The sequence below is a fragment of the Xiphophorus maculatus genome, chromosome 7, assembly GCF_002775205.1.
Source record: "Xiphophorus maculatus strain JP 163 A chromosome 7, X_maculatus-5.0-male, whole genome shotgun sequence".
Taxonomy (NCBI): Eukaryota; Metazoa; Chordata; class Actinopteri; order Cyprinodontiformes; family Poeciliidae; genus Xiphophorus; species Xiphophorus maculatus.
In genome coordinates, this window is record NC_036449.1 from 26919879 (window position 1) to 26936989 (window position 17111).

General features: G+C 38.1%; 1 protein-coding gene across 3 annotated transcripts; it reads left to right on the plus strand.

Moving 5' to 3' along the window:
• The first annotated feature begins 1793 nt into the window (after positions 1–1793).
• LOC102218061 (heat shock 70 kDa protein 12A-like) lies at positions 1794–15079 on the plus strand. 3 transcript variants are annotated; one of them, XM_023336674.1, is made up of 4 exons: positions 1794–2112; positions 13012–13236; positions 13311–13482; positions 13607–15079. In XM_023336674.1, the coding sequence occupies exons 1-4, from the start codon at positions 1831–1833 to the stop codon at positions 14191–14193; spliced, it is 1266 nt and encodes a 421-aa protein (XP_023192442.1). In that variant the 5' UTR covers positions 1794–1830; the 3' UTR covers positions 14194–15079. The 3 variants fall into 3 exon arrangements, with proteins under 3 accessions (XP_023192442.1, XP_023192440.1, XP_023192441.1); XM_023336672.1 differs by lacking the exons at positions 13012–13236; positions 13311–13482; positions 13607–15079 and adding exons at positions 2682–2906; positions 2981–3152; positions 3275–5951; XM_023336673.1 differs by lacking the exon at positions 1794–2112 and adding an exon at positions 11929–12243 and having other exon boundaries at positions 13607–15057.
• The last annotated feature ends 2032 nt before the right edge of the window (positions 15080–17111 follow it).

Genomic DNA, 17111 nt, shown 5'->3' on the forward strand with positions numbered 1-17111 from the left:
TAACTACGTTACCTTTAATTGTTATAAAAATGCCTTATATATTAAATATGACTAAAATGAAATTTTACTTACTGATTTTATGCCTTTAAGTTGGGCCTCTGTCTATTTAAAAACTCCTGTTCTTTTGAAACTCTGCTTTCAGAAAGTCATCACATGTCTCCTCTATTAAGCCTTGAACAACATTGTTTCCTGTGTTGCACTGAGAAGTAGCTCGCTTTTTTAAATTCGCAGTTGTTCAGCTCCACCAGATGTTTGCTAATATCTGCTGGCTAGTCTGAAGGAGCTGAATGTGAGACTTGCAGGGGAGATTTGCTCTTTGAGGTGGAAGATTGGAAACTGCAGCTCTGAGGAGGAGCTACACCTCGAAGGTGTTGCTAGATTAATCCAGGTGTTTTGCACAGCTGAATGGTTGCCATGGAGATTAAAGGATTTCTCACACATCTGTGAATTAATCAAATTAACACTTCAGGTATGTTTTGGATGAGGAAGCAACATCGTAACATGATATAAAGCTCAATAAAGTCGTTTTTTCACAATGCTGCCCCTTTAAATCCAAAAACTAGTACAGAGGAAATAACAGCTTAAACTTACCAGACCTGCAACCACATTTTGGTCTGGCATATTCAAAACTTTATCAGATACGTTCCGCACAGAGTTGAGGCTGGACCCACTTCTGATTGTACTCGGAGTTTCTGTTCAGCTTTCTCAATTTAATAAATACCAACGACAATTATTATCTTATGCCTTTAACATAGGAAAAAAGCTAGTATTGAGAGGTTCCATCGGTTAAATTGTGGCTGGAGGAACTGGTAGGGCTCTCTCATCTGGAAAGAATACATTTCTCATTAGCAAATAACTTAAAGCGATTCAATAGAACTTGGCAACCCCTTCGGCAATATATTGATAACTCTATTTGTAGAGAATTTGATTTGATTCTCGGTGTGATAAGATCTAAGTCCTAGGGAAAGGGGAGGAGGGTCTAGAGAATGTCCTTGTTTATTTATGTCATTTTTGTTTTGATTTTGTATTGTCTTTATGTTTTATGCTCACATCAAAAAGAGGACAAATTTGTATTGTTGATGTTTCAATTTTTATGTCTGATTCCTCAATAAAACAGTTTGAAAACTGAACTTACCAGACCTGCTGAATTATTCCACCTAAACAGAAGAGGCCCAGCAGGTGACAAAAACCTTTTGATCTTCATCTTTTATTTAAAGTAACAAATGCTAGAACTTTTAAAAAGAACCCTGTTAAATTATTTTATCACATTAAGGGTTATAATTATACATTTGCACATGCAATTGTACATCCATAAATTATTTACTACTAATGTTGTGTAGCTGTTGATGTCATAATTAATGTAAATAATGTTTTTATGAGGAAAAGTAGGAAAATTGCTAACAAAGATCAAATTACACAACTTGGTAATTTGAGCCTGCAAGCTGCCCAAGTCAGAATGGCCTAGATCTATCTAAAGTCTAGATCTACTAACACAGAGAGCAGCTCAACTTGTATGGTCACAGTGAGTTTTGTTTTCGCTGTGGAACTTTAATGATGTTCGATCTCCAAACAAAAATCTCACAATATCACAAGTCTATAAGTGATATTTATACACAACTATATGAGTGGTAGAAATAAAAGACATACATTAATCTGAGTATATAAATCTCTTTTAAAACTTAAACTGAAGTTTCTGCATGTGAAACCAACCTTTCCTGTCTGAGCAGATAAACGGCTCCAGGGAGGAGGAGCTGACAGATAAAAAAAGAGTTGTTAACGTTCCCACTGGTATTCTGGTTTTCATCCTGACTTGCAGAACACGATCCTACAATGGGTGACTCCTATGTTATAGCCTTAGACTTTGGTACTGCTTACAGTGGATATGCCTTCAATATCACAACCAGCGAGCAAGAAAGTGATCCCAGAATAAAGAGTTGGGGAGCAGACCACGGACTGGACACCCCAAAGACTTCAACCTGCATCCTGTTTGATCAAAATGAAGAATTTCTGAAGTTTGGATATGAAGCCAAAACCACATATATCAAAATGAGAGGAGAAGAAGCAAAGAAACATTATTTCTTTGAAGGATTCAAGATGGCTCTCTATGGCAAAGTAAGTAAAGATTTAAATATTTATTCTTAATATTTTCTAATTACTGCTCAAGGTAACTGAGGAAGGGGTGGAGTCTATCCCAACCGACACTGAGTAAGATGCCTGTGTAGGACCTAAATGAAAATGTATGTTACACAGTATATTTAGTACATTAAGTAAGGTCTAAACTCCTGTCTTTTCCACACACTAAAACAGAAGCTTATGGTGAGTTGAGTAAAATCACAGGAAACATAATATGTGATATTTTATTACTTGCAGTTAATTGTTAGCAGAGCAGATGAACTGAAAACATGTAGGCTGCTGAAAATTACAGTTATTAAATTAAAGTATTTGTTATATTGTTCCCAGTGTAAAGCCAAAATTTGTTCACAGAAGGAATAAGATTAGAAAAATGTTTTCTGTGGAAAATCTGCCTATTTCACAAACCTGGAAGTAAAAGCAGTGTGTTTGTTAGTGTTGTGTACACAAAAAAAAACACTGCAATGGATGATTTTACACATTTTCAATGAAGTTGAAAATAACTAAATTTCATATGTTTAATAAATTTTCTCATAATTGTGATTTTCTAGGATCTTAACAAGAACTTTAAGATTAAAGCAGCAAATAATAAGGAAATGACAGCTCTGAAGGTTTTCTCTGAGTCCCTGAGATTCCTGAAGGATGACGCACTGAAAACAATCAACTCCAAGGCACCAGGACAGAATTTCACTCCCTCTGACTTCACCTGGGTTCTGACGGTTCCTGCCATCTGGGATGAGTCAGCAAAACAGTTCATGAGAGAAGCTGCAACTCAGGTAACATCAGGTTTTACAGAAACCAATAAAGTTCTGAAATGTTCAGCATTGATTAGATTATATTTCTCTTCCAGGCAGGAATTGTAACTGAAGGAACTGAAGACAAACTGATGATTGCACTGGAACCAGAAGCTGCTTCAGTCTGGTGTAAGAAGCTTCCATCAGATGGTTTCATCACAGAGAACCACAATAGTAACTCACTGGATCAGACTAAAGGATTTCAGACTATTATTGTTGATTGTGGAGGTAAGTGTGTGTAAATCTGATACAGTCTATAGTAACACTTTTAATAATAGTGACAGTATTGTTGTGGAAAACTAACAATTATCTACAATATGGAAAGTTTTATCACATTTTGTGGGTTTCAGGAGGAACTATTGACATCACTGTTCACAAAATCCTGAACAACGGAGCCTTAAAGGAGAAGCACAGAGCCTCTGGGAATAACCTGGGAGGACAAACTGTGGACAGAAAGTTCCAAGAGTTTCTGAGAGAGATATTCACTGATGGAGTCTGGGATGAATATGAAGAAACATATCCCAGTGAAGTTCAGAAAATGATATTTGAATTTAGTCGTCTCAAACAGGTAGATGAGGATATTGAGATCCCATGTCCATTTAATCTGGGGAAACTGGCGCGGAGAAAGAAAGACATAGAAAAGTTCTTTGAGTCAGTACAAGGAGCTTCCTGGAATAAAGGAGTCATCAAAATCTCCAGAGAGAAACTGAGATCTTTCTATGATGAGAGTCTTCAGGGCATGACCAAGAGTCTCAAAGAAATATTAGAAAAAGATCTCAAAATTGACTTCATTCTCTTAGTGGGGGGGTTCGCAGAAAGTAAAATACTGCGGCAGCACATTATTGAACAGTTTGTAGGAAAATATAAAATATTGTGTCCTGCTAGACCTCAGGAAGCGATCCTTAGAGGAGCTGTAGAGTTTGGAAGAAACCCAAAGATAGTGACATGTCGGAGAAGTCGCTTTACTTATGGGGTGGCCGTGTTAAAAAAGTTTGATGAGTCTGAACATAAACAAGAGAAGAAACTCTTAGCTGATGGAAAAGAGTGGTGTAAGGACATTTTTAAAAAACTGCTGGAAGTAGGTCAAGATGTAGCCTGGGATGAAACCAGAGAGCATCTCCTTAATGCAGCAGATCCAAAACAGACACAGATGAGTGTTAGATTGTTTAGGACTGAAAAAAAAAATCCAGAATATGTAGATGATAGTGGGGTGGAAGAAATAGGTTCATTTGTAGTTAAACTATGTAATTCTAAAACAAATCAAGAACGTAAAGTGAAAATAGAACTAAATTTTGGCTCAGCGATTAGAGCAACAGGGACTGACTTGAATACTGGAAAGAAAAGCACACTTAAATTTGAGTTCAAGAATGTCTGAAACATTTATAATATCACACTGCAGTGGTTTACAGTTGAAGGTTGATGTCATACCACAGGCCATAATGGTTTTATCTTATTTGTAATGACTATCAGCTTGTTTTGTGTTCAGGTTCACATTTTTACTTTTCACTTTTAGAAAACAAAGAACACATTGATTTGAGTATATTATATAGCAGAAACCTGTTTTCTGTGTTCTGTAAATTTGCTTTAATCTTTGTCTTTTCTTTGCTGCAATGTATTACTAAACCTTGTGTCATAAAATGGTTAGTTGGGTGGTCAGGATTAGATGCGGTGGACCCAGGTTGTAGTGGAAAATTATGGTTTTAATGAACAAAAAGTGAACAGAAATCCAGACACGGGTAGCACTAGAAGAGATGACACAGGGACAACGCAGCGAGGACAATGACACAAGAAAACTATAACGTACGATAATACTCGACAAGGATCCGATGAGAAAACACAGACACAGGTGAGTATGAGGAGAGGAGATAATCAAGGGAACGAGACACAGCTGAAAACAATAACATGGGGTCAGGGGCGCAACTACATACTTTCTGAGGAGTATGCGAACATGTCATGGGCTTCACTGTAATTGTTTAGCCTGGAATGTGTGTCTTCCCACTACCATCTGTATTTATGCCAGAGGTTTTGCTTCTAAGGACGGTGTAGCATCGGGTGGACATTTTAAAAAGACGTGGGTTGATAGCAGCTCACCGCGGCTCCGTCTCTAAGCAACCATGACAACAGGGTCAGTTCGTGGGGTTTGGGGAGGGGGGTTCTATTTAGGTCCTGCAATTTATTTGACCTTAATATTTCCTGTGTTTTGTTTGGGTGGTTATTATTACAATTATTATTGAGATGTGTGTGATAGGTGTGTCTACCAGACACTCTCTTGTTGATACACTGACATTACTTACCTACTGTCTTTCAGTCACTTTGAAAAGCTTTTCTTCGTCTCTCCAACATCTTTATCCCTCCCCCTCTTCCATTTTCTATTTTGTGCCCCAGAGTTTTTTTTTTTTTGCCGCCCCATCTTTAGCTCCCTGTTGTCGAGGCATTACTACAATTAAAATTTAAAAGAAAACAAATACGCCTCAGTGCGTTCTCAATGGGACGTGTGCCCAAGCTACCTGAATAGGAGGGGAGAGTGGCTGGTAGGAGGGCCTAATCAGTGCTGTTCCTCTGTTATTGATCATTTCATACACAAACAGCTGTTAAGTATATAAAATGCTGATTAGAAAAAAAATTCCCCACATCGTTTTTGTGCCCCCTCTAGTGCAAGTATCCGTTGCAAACGGTGCATACTCACTTTTTGCGCCACTGCATGGGGTCTAAATTAACCAAAAACACACATATCCTCACACCTTGTTCCAACCATGATATTTGGAAAACGTTTGCCCCCTTGTCTTTTGCCTCCATCCCAATTATGCCAATGGCGCATTGGTGACAAGTTGTTTCTTTTAGAAGTTTGGTTTTGACAAAGGGATTATCCACGTCTTTATTACATTTACATACATTTATTGATTATTAGCTATTATGTTTTACTAGTCAATGATTCACATGAGAGGCTACCTTGTAATGTGTGTGCATGTATTTGTGTGTTTTAAGTCTTGTATTCCTTCAGTGGTTCCCAAAGTGTGGGGCGCGCCCCCTAGGGGGGCACAGTGCCATTGCAGGGGGTGGGGGGCAATGGAAGCGGTATGGATGAGTGAAAAAAAAAAAAACAGTTAAGTGTTTCACTGTAAAAAATGGTTTGTATTGTGTTTTGTTGCAACCTGAAGTGTGAAATAAACTTCATTGGTGTAGTGATTTGAGTTTTTCGTTTTTCTGTGTGTTTATTTTAGGTTTCTGTGTCTGTGGAGTCTCTATGTTGTTCTCTCTACCCCTTAATTAATAACACCTGTTCCTTGTTTCTCCTGATTGTTTCCCTGTGTATTTAAACCCACCTGTGTTCCTTGTTCCTCGTCCTTTGACTCCTTCCAGTCTTGTTTCCATTGTCACCACAGCACAGAGACTGCCTTGTAAAAATGTTCAATAATATCCATGTACATAGGTGTAACTTCCTGAAGGACTGGTGTAGGCATGTCCCCACCAATATTTCCTGCACCTTTTTTTCTTTATGTGGCTGCATCTATGTAACTCGACAGCAGTTGCACGTTGTATTCAAAGTATTAACAGCTAGGTAATGCTTTTTAAAATTCACATAAAATGGTGCCATTCAGACAACTTGTCAAAATAATGAACGAGTAAATATACATGCAAAATATACATGCAACACTCTGCTGCATTAACTGATGTAAGTTATATGTGGTATTTTCATTAATACACAGCTGGTCTTTGGTAAGAACGTGATTTATCATCAATCACAATGACCTCAATCCTCTAGCTATTCTATAGTACCTTATTTTTCGGATTATAAGGCGCACTGGATTATAAGGCGCATAAAGCGAAACAAAATACAGTAGTCGGATAGGTCAGACTTTATTCAAATCATTAACAATAACTGTCAATATTACACAAAAAGTACACTCGCTTTTTCAATCATTCATCTTCTAAGATTCCATCAAATTCCTCGTCTTCAGTGTCAGAATTTAACAGGTCATCATCTTGTTTCCTCCACATCTGTACCATTGATTCATTAATGTTGAATTGTTTCGCAGCTGCTCTATTCCCATGTTGTACTGAGTGGCTGATGGCCTTGAGTTTGAAATCCAGGTCGTAAGCATGACTCTTAACAGGTGCCATTTTTCATATCAGAAAAAGTGGTTTGCCAACCCAAAACAAGTCTGTCTAGACAGCATAGAAAGCTGACTCCACGAGGTCTCTGGCCAGCAGCGATTATGCTTAGACAATCAAAGGGAGTGGCTTCGCCGCTTACCAAAGTCGTAATAAAACACACGATATACTGTTAAGACGCACCAGAATATAAGGCGCATTCCCGATTTTTTGGCAAATATAGGGATTTTATGTGTGCCTTATAGTCCAAAAAATACAGTAAGTGCCATGAAATATCAGCAAACAGGCCACTATCAAGACCACAGGTGTCAAACTCCAGTCCTGAAGGGCCACTGCCCTGCAACTTTTAGATGTGCCTCTCCTGCACCACATCTGAATAGAGTAATTAGGTCATTAGCAAGGCTCTAGAGAACTTATCTACACAAGGAGGAGGTAATTAAGCCATTTTATTCCAGTGTTTTGTACCTTTGGCACATGTAAAAACTGCAGGACAGCGGCCCTTGAGGACTGGAATTTGACACCTCTGATCAAGACAGTTCACAACTGAATTTGTTTTGAGGAGAAATTATTTTTAAAAATGTCTCTGACTGATTAAAAATAATAACCTAAACTAATTTTTGATATGTAGAGCCTGTATTTTCTACAGTCATGCATCAGTGTTAAACATATTTCATTCTGTTATCAAAAGGAGTCTCTTTTTTATGGATTTAAAGAAATTTTGTTCCAGAAATGTGTTACCCTCTTTGATCACATTTAAAAAAATAATCTTAGCTAAAGACTAGTTTCATGGAGAAACTTTAGAGCTGATATCAGGTTTGGCAAAGATGAGAAGGAAACAGCAGAGTGTGGATGTGTTGGACCTGCTGATCCGGTTTCTGGCTTTCTTTCCTTGTTCTTTGCGTTTCCAGAGAACTCACCTGAGGGTAAAAAGTGTTTTTCAGAACAGTGACAAAGGAGAGTCATCAAACTGATATTTGTTTTCTTAACTTTAACAGTTTTATCTGTAGACAAAATTCACCCCGTATGTTTTAGGAAACACCTTTAGTTCCCAAATTCTGCAACCATCTTATTTTATCTTCATTGTCTTTAGTGCCTTTCAATATACTGTAATTATTCTGTGACAGTTTTTCTCTTGTGATCCAGTGGTGTTTGATTTCCATTTATTCTATTCTGATCATTTTAGGTTGTGCATTATTGTTGTCAAGGTCTTTCCATCTAGGTTAATTTCTTTGTTTCAAGGTTGTTGCTTTTTTTTTTTTACTTTTTTCTTGTTCTCTGTTAATTTTGGTTTATATTTTTTTATCTTTAGGTTTGTGGAGTCTTTATATTTTGTTTAGTTCTCTCCCTAATAAATACTAATCTTTAGTATGTATTAGTCCTTCACTCAGTTTTGCGGTTCTACGTTGTCATTCTGCATTCCTTGATTAGACTCACCTGGTTTCCATGTCACACTTTCTCAGTATTTACGTTCCTTGGTTTCTGTTGTTTAGTGCTGGTTTCTTCCATTGCGCCCATCTTAGTTTTATGTCCAGATCTTTCTTATTATAAGTTTTATTTGTTGTCATTATTACTCCCTATTATTAAATTTCTCTGTTTGTGGTCCTCCTACAAACTTCCCTTAACATATTCACCTGATCTCTTAACCCTCTGAAGTCTGGGTTCTAATTAGCTGCTTTTGACTAATTTTGATTTTGCCCTTATATTTTCATTTTAAAAATGTGGCTCTTTAGTTAATTTCAAATGAATGAAACTGTAGGTAGCAGTTAGACTAATTGCAAAAAGTGTCAGATGTGTCATTATCAATTAGTTTAAATGTGATCAGCTTATTTGTAGACTCTTTGCATATTTTGACAAAACTCCATAAGATTACAATGTGGGCTGCAAGGAGACCAACAAACCCTGCTGCAAGTAGGCCATCAATTTTCTGAAAGGAAAAGGACGAACAACAAGTGACAGTAAACTTAGTACACTTTAAATTGTGCTTTTCTACAATTGAATTACTATTAAAATACACTAAGTACAAACTTAGTTGTTTCAAAATAACACACTTCAAGTATACTGATGATTAGTCTGGCTTCAAGTGCTCAAGTATGCTAAACTTTAACATGCTTAGTATATTTATTTTTCACCAGGGTTTGTCAAAGATGAGAAGGAAATATCTGTGTGTGGGTGTGTTGGATCTGCTGAACTGGTTTCTGCCACTCCTGTTTTATTAATCTTTGTGTGTCCTGAGAAGTCACTGTCAATCAAACCAGAAACTTCCTTGAGGGAAATTTGTTTGTTTTACAGCACAGTAATAAAGAAGAGTTATCAAACTGATCTTTGTTTCCTAAACTTTAAAAGTTTTGACAACATTCACCATGTAAGGATTCTGCAACTATCTTATTTTATCTTCATTGGATTTAATGACAATCAGTATCCTATAATTATTCTGTGACAATTGTGTCATAATCTGCTGGTTGTTTGTTTTCTATTGGTTTCCATTCTGATCACTTCTGGATTATTCATTACTTTTGTTATGATCTTGCCGACTGTGCTATTCTTTTGTTTTTAAACTTATTTCTTGTGCTCTGTTTTCTGTTCATTAATGTTGCTTCCTGAAGATTGTGTCCAATGGTGAGGCAACATGTGAGGCCTTCAGAACCTCAATGTTAAGCATTTTGTTGCTGTTGTATCTTTTTTCCTTTAAAAATATAATGAAATCAAAACTCTGGGAAAAATATCCAGTTAAAATTGATGAAAACGTATCATCCATCCATCCATCCATCTTCTTCCGCTGATCTGGAGTCGATTTGTGAGGGTAGCAGCCTAAGAACCGAGGCCCAGACTTCCCTCTGCCCAGCCACTTGTTCCAGCTCCTCCGGGGGAATCCAGAGTCTCCCCAACACACATCTAAATGCGTCTCTGTCCCACAGTATGTCATTCTGAGTGTTCGGTAGTTCATCAAAGTCCATCACAAATTTGTCAATATGTCAGGTACACGCAAGCTCCAAACAGCAGAAATTCTGTTATCATGAATAAATAAATGTACCTCGCTGGGTAAGTCCCCGCAATTGACATGACGCCGGCTTCGAGCAGTCCTCCGACAACCACACTGTTATTAAGGCAGACTAACGGACCTGAATGTGTTACCCTAGACATTTTTTAAGTCAATTTTGCCTTATAAACCAATGCTGAGGCAAAGACGGCGGGCAAGAAAATTCTGTAACTAGTCCTACGTCCGATCTGTAATGTTATTAGCGGGAAATAATGGAGAAATCAACAATAAAGACCAAGAGGACAAATGAGGGAGAAAAAGTCTGATTGGATGTAAGTGTGAACGCTGCGGGACAAAATGGGTGAGTAATTACTGAAATAATACCGGCTTGTGAAAATCTGCCTTCAGGAAAATGCTTAGAAATAAACAATAGTAAGAAACGGTGTTTAAATGCCAATATAGCAGTTAGCGCAGTCTGTTCTCATGATGCCATAGAGGTATCGTTGGAATCTACACGCATAAAATCCAGTATAACTACCTTCACTTATTGATCTGGAAATGATTAGATGTTAATATTGCTGTTTTAATTTAACTGAGTTGTGAGTCGATAGCACAGAGTTATTAGTAAGAATCGTTACTGAAGGTAATTACTACCAGTTACCTTCGTGGTGCTGACTAACGATGTAGTTCCCATCCATCAGTTTCATTCAAATGGACGTGAGGTCGGCTGCAGTCCATGATCCATTTCTTGCGTTATTCCAGACTCCTTTTTGATTTTGGAAATGTAATAAATTGTATTGGGCCCTCTGTATGTTCTGGGTGACGGCTGTTGGGATTGTATATTACCCACTGTCAAGTTGGACCGTGATTATCTATTATTTTCCTCAAAATCTCTCTGACCCCACCGTGTTTTCTATGGTAGATACTGTCAATATTGTCGGAGTACTGTACTTGGAACGCTGATTGGTCAGTTGCTGACAAATGCCCTGGAATGATTGGGGGAGGATTGCTCTATGTCAGCATGGGGGCAGAGCCGGCGTCATGTCAATTGTATTGAGTGACTAGTTAACCAGATCCATAATTTGTAGATTTGTAAGATGTGCAAAGAAAGGCTCCAAAAAAAGAGTAAAAGACAACAGAAAAACAAATCCAGCAGGGCAGGAAAGGGAGGAGAGAAAAAAAGCGTCCGCCTTCACAGAGAGCTAGAGGAAAAAATAAAAAAATAATTAAAATACCATTTATAATTTCAAAGTATATTGCATTTCCTCCACCTACTTCATAAGTTTATGGGTAAGTCAGCTCATCTTTTTATATATGATGATTTTTATGTCTCCAAATAAAATTAAAACTATTTATTAAAAGCATTAATCATCTTGGTCAATACAGGAAAAAAACAAACCGAGTAGAATCCAACCAAAGATTGAGCTGTTCCTCTGTAGTCACTTATTAGAATCAAATTTGGGTTCTCAGTACTGAGCATTGCAGGCCCTTGATCTACTAACAAAACAGTGCAAAATATATATTTTCTGTTGTATCATGATCCCCTGGGGACGAGTTTCAAACTTCACATTCCAGCACTAACAGTAGATGCAACAGACAGGATACTTTAAAGTGCAGTAAACAAGGTGTATTAAGTAAACTTGTATAAAGACAGTGAAAGTTTTATTCTTCAACAATTCTGGACTTATCTAATCTCTTAATAACTGTCTCACAATATCACAAGTGATATTTATAAAAACATAGTGTGACCAATACAAATGTCAAATTAACCTGAGCATATAAACCTCTTTTAAAAGTTAGACTGACGCTTTTGTACGTGAAACCAACCTTTCCTGTCTGAGCAGATAAACGGCTCCAGGGAGGAGGAGTTCAGAGTAAAAAAAAGAGTTGTTAGCGTTCCCACTGGTATTTTGGTTTTCATCCTGACTTGCAGAACATGATTCTACAATGAGTGACTCCTATGTTATAGCCATAGACTTTGGTACTGCTTACAGTGGATATGCCTACAATATCTCAACCGGAGAGAAAGAAAGTGATCCCATTTTAAAGAGATGGGGAGCAGAACAACGACTGGACACCCCAAAGACTCCAACCTGCATCTTGTTTGATCAAAATGGAGAATTTCTGAAGTTTGGTTATGAAGCCAAAACAGCATACATCAAAATGAGAGGAGAAGAAGCAAAGAAACATTATTTCTTTGGAGAATTCAAGATGGCCCTGAACAATAAAGTAAGTGAAGATTTAAATATTGTTAATGATTGTTTTTCCTGTTCAGAGTAACTGAGGTAGGAGTGGAGCCTATCCCAACAGACATTGGGTAAAATATATATGCAAGTACTAAATGGGAAGGTATGATATTTAGTGTATCAACACACATATGTGGGATCAATTTCCCAGGTAGATTTTCTATCTGGGTAAACCCAGGTAGGGCCACCATGGAAACCACCAACCAAACCTTTTGGGACTCATATTGTTTTCCCTCATTTATCTCATTTGGGGCCCTCGTATGCATGCTGACTGAAGGTCTTCACTCTTAAATTTTCCACATACTAAAAAGAATCTCATGGTGACTTAAGTAAAATAATAAGTATATATAAAATGTAATTACTTGCTACTGATTGTTAGTAGAGTAGATGAAGTGAAAACATTTTTGCAGCTGAAAATTACAGCTTTAAATAATTTTCATATTGTTGTTAGAGTAGTTCCCAGTGTAAAACCAAAACTATGTTCATAGTTATAAGAATAAAAAAAAAAGGGCAAGAGAAAAATCTGGCTAGCTAACAAACCAGGAAGTAAAACCAGTGTATTTGTCAGGTTTGGGGTTATAGTTTAATTACAGTACAATAACATATGTAAAGTTACAAAGCATTAAAGTTTTTTAAGAATTTTACAATATCTCCAAAAAAGTACCCCAAAATACTGCATTGGGTTGTTTTATATTAGTTTCAATTTTATACAGGTTTAATAAATATTTTTTATATAATTATGATTTTCCAGGATCTTAACAAGAACCTTAAGATTAAAGCAGCAAATGATAAGGAAATGACGGCTCTGAAGGTTTTCTCTGAATCCCTGAGATTTCTGAATGATGACGCACTGAAAACAATCAATGCCAACACAGCAGGTACAAAATTTACTCCCGCTAACTTCACCTGGGTTCTGACGGTTCCTGCCATCTGGGATGAGTCAGCAAAACAGTTCATGAGAGAAGCTGCAACTCAGGTAACATCAGGTTTTACAGAAACCAACAAAGTTCTGAAATGTTCAGCATTGATTATATTATATTTCTCTTCCAGGCAGGAATTGTAACTGAAGGAACTGAAGACAAACTGATGATTGCACTGGAACCAGAAGCAGCTTCAGTCTGGTGTAAGAAGCTTCCATCAGATGGTTTCATCTCACAGAACCACAATAGTAACTCACTGGATCAGACTCCAGGAACTCAGTATATTATTGTTGATTGTGGAGGTAAGTGTCTGTAAATCTGATACAGTCTATAGTAAAACATTTAATAATAGTGACAGTATTGTTGTAGAAGACTAACAATGATCTACGATATATGGAAAGTTTTATCACATTTTGTGGGTTTCAGGAGGAACTATTGACATCACTGTTCATGAAGTCCTGGAAGGAGGAGCCTTAAAGGAGCTGCACAAAGCCTCTGGAAACAATATGGGAGGACAAACTGTGGAGAGAAAGTTCAAAGAGTTTCTCAAAGACATATTCTGTGACGGATTCTGGGATGAATATGAAGAAAATTATCCCAGTGAAGTTCAGAAGATAATGTATGATTTTATTTCTGTCAAACAGGTAGATGAGGATTTTGAGATCCAATGTACAGATAATCTGGGGCAAATTATCGAGAAAATGGAAGACTTGGAAACGTACTTTGAGTCAGTACAAGGAGTTTCCTGGGATGAAGGAACCATCATAATCTCCAAAGAGAAACTGAGATCTTTATATGATGAGAGTCTTCAGGGCATCACCAAGAGTCTCAAAGAAATATTAAAAGAAAATCGGAACATTGGCTACATTCTCATAGTGGGGGGGTTCGCAGAAAGTAAAATACTGCGGCAGCACATTAATGAACAGCTTAGTGAAGAATTTAAAATCCTGTGTCCTGTTAGACCCCAGGAAGCGATCCTTAAAGGAGCTGTAGAGTTTGGAAAAAATCCATAGGAAAAGTCGCTTTACTTATGGGGTAGACACGTTAGAAAGGTTTGATGAGTCTAAACATAAACAACAGAAACACACAGATGTTATGTGGGCTGGGATGAAACCGAGGGGTATGTCCTTAATGTGTCAGATCTAAGTCATAAAATGATAATCATTAGTTTCTTTAGGATTGAAAGCAAAGATCCAAAATATGTAGATGTTTGGGGGTAGAAGAAGTAGCTTCACTTAAAGTTCTACTACATGATCCTTAAAGAAACAAAGAACGTAAAGTGGAACTGCAAATAAAATTTATTTCCACAGAGATAACAGCTACAGTGGCTGACTACAGAACTGGAAAGAAAAACACAATTAAATTTAATTTTATGAACTTATAAAAACATTTATCACATTGCAGCTGTTTACTGTTTAAAAAACTGAAGAAATGTTTGGCAACTGTTTTCATATTACAGTCCTCATGGCATAAATCAGATCTGTAACATCAAACAGTTTTGTGTTCAGGTTCAAAATTATGCTTTTCACTTTTTTAAAAACAAAGTGCCTTTATTGGAGCATATTAATACAATAAATGTGTTTTCTATATTTATAAGAATAGTGTTGCTTTTCTGTTTGCTTCTGTGTACGAATAAATCATCAGACAAAAACTTCATATTTTCTTTCTCCTTCATCTGTATTATAGGCCATCCATGCTACATTTGAGCCTCCTTTTTTCCCTTGAATGTTTTCTTTTGACAGACTCGGGAATCTCTATTTTAATTTATCTCGTCCATTATTGGATATATATACTGTATCTCCAGGAGTTAATTTCTGATAAGCCCTGGCACATAAACCAGGGTTCAATCTTTGATTACATCCAAAGCAATTATGATGATGATTGAAATTCTCTTCTTGTTAACTTTCTACTAAGTCACCAAAAATCAATAAAGATTTGTTGGAATAGTAGCCTGTTTGTTCCCATTTCCTTGTTTTCTCTATAGGATTATGCAGAAGTTGGCATATAGATATTAGCGTGGGTAGAAGGATATTTCTGCTTAAAGAAAATCTGCTCTACATCTGAACAGCTCAAAGTAAAAAAAAAATCTTCCTTGTTGCCAAAATTGTTCTGGAACATGGGGGCGTGCCGTGGTGGCGTAGCGGTTAGCGCGACCCGTATTTGGAGGCCTTGAGTCCTCGATGCGGTCGTCGCGGGTTCAAGTCCCGGACTCGACGACATTTGCCGCATGTCTTTCCCCGTTTCCTGTCAGTCTACTGTCATATAAGGGACACTAGAGCCCACAAAAGACCTCCTGGAGGGGTAAAAATAAAACAATTGTTCTGGAACATTCTAAACAAAAGGCAGAGTACAAAACACTGTATGACTGGCGGCATTTTTATTCTACTTGTGAAAACAGAAAACCTTTAAAGGTAAAAGGAAATCTAATTTACATGTACTACAAAGCTTTTGATAGGAGCCATGTTGTTATTTAATGTGTGAAGACTAATTCTGTCTTTTTTGCACTAGTTTAAATATAGGTTATTCATAAATGTGGTAAAATAGTCATTTTAAATCAATGGTTTGGATGAATAAACAAATACTTTATTTTAAGGATTTACTCTTCTGTGTTGAAAATTAGAATTATCTTACTTTGACAAAGACCGTGGATAAGAAGCAGTGTCACAAAAAACAAGCAATCTTTCTGACAAGAAATTGAATTACGAAGTGCCCCAAATTAAAATGTCAGGAATAACTTGACAAAACATCTGAATCCTTCCTTTGAGGCCAAACAGTTTATCTTTTGCCCTGGAAACTCTTAGTGTCCCTGTCTGGAGGAACCTTATTTGGAAAGTTCAATTGTTCATTTTAAGTCCATGTTTGTACGTTTTATTTATTCAATATGATTGTTCAGTCACCGACCAAGCCCCAGTTGATAAGGACCCCCATCCATGGCATCTTCCGCTTTCCAGCCGCGCTCATTCCAGCACGCATTCTCCATGTCTGACTTCGAGTCTGATATCCCACCGGTTTCTCCGGTTGCTTCTCTTAGGGATGTCAGTCCCCCCACCTCTTCCCCAGCTCGCCACAGCGCTCGCCTAGCCTCGCGCTCGGATCCCTTGTTCCCCACTTCTATCCTCATCAAGAGGGAGATTAGGCATTGCCCTCATCTCCGGTCTCCTTCAGTTGCCTCGCTTGCTGCTCTGCTACCATTCGGTGACTCTTCTCCGTCCCTTCCTCCACTAACATCCTCCCTGCCGCCTCCGGTCAGCGGAAAGAGATCCAGCAAGTCCTCTGCCCCTCCTGCCAAATGCCACAGGGGCCGTCCCTCCTCCTCTCAGTCGGCTCCATGTTCACTTGGACCTTCCTCACTTCCTGTTTCAGATCTTTCCACTCATGTTTCAAATCCAACCCCAGAAGCTCCCGGCCTGTCTTCAGGTCATCGCTCTCTATCCCCTCTCCTTCCACCCAGACGCACCTCTTCACATCCGCGCTTCTCACCTCCATGGACTCTCTCCAGCACTCTATATCTTCGCTCTCAGCTCTCCTACACCACAGCGTTCCCGACGCCATGAACACGTCCATAGTTCCCTTCACTTCCTCACCCGTCACCTCTCAGACCGCTCCTCAACTACCCCCTATGGCTTTCACCCTCGCCACCGCCCATCCTGCGCCCCCTCTAGGTAATTGCATCTCTCCTTTTTCCCCCTTCTCTCTATTTTCCCAGCTCATTAGCACGGCTTATACGCCTCTATGCTCAGATATCTCTGCCAGGCTCCGTACAACGATACTTCAAGGGCAGTATGTAAATCTGGCTTCCATGCTCTTACCCTCCCCCAAAGTTGACCAACTCGTCACTTCGACAGATCATTTTTCCACTATTCTCAAAACTTCAGACCCCTGTCTCCAAGGATCCAAGGATCTTTCCATTGGACAATTCCCAGTTGCATTC

Excerpts from the sequence above, each read along its gene's own strand:
- LOC102218061 (XM_023336672.1), top strand. The coding sequence starts at position 1,831 with ATGGGTGACTCCTATGTTATAGCCTTAGACTTTGGTACTGCTTACAGT. Across the intron at positions 2,113-2,681 it reads AGATGGCTCTCTATGGCAAA|GATCTTAACAAGAACTTTAA; the intron begins GTAAGTAAAGAT and ends GTGATTTTCTAG. Across the intron at positions 2,907-2,980 it reads TGAGAGAAGCTGCAACTCAG|GCAGGAATTGTAACTGAAGG; the intron begins GTAACATCAGGT and ends TTTCTCTTCCAG.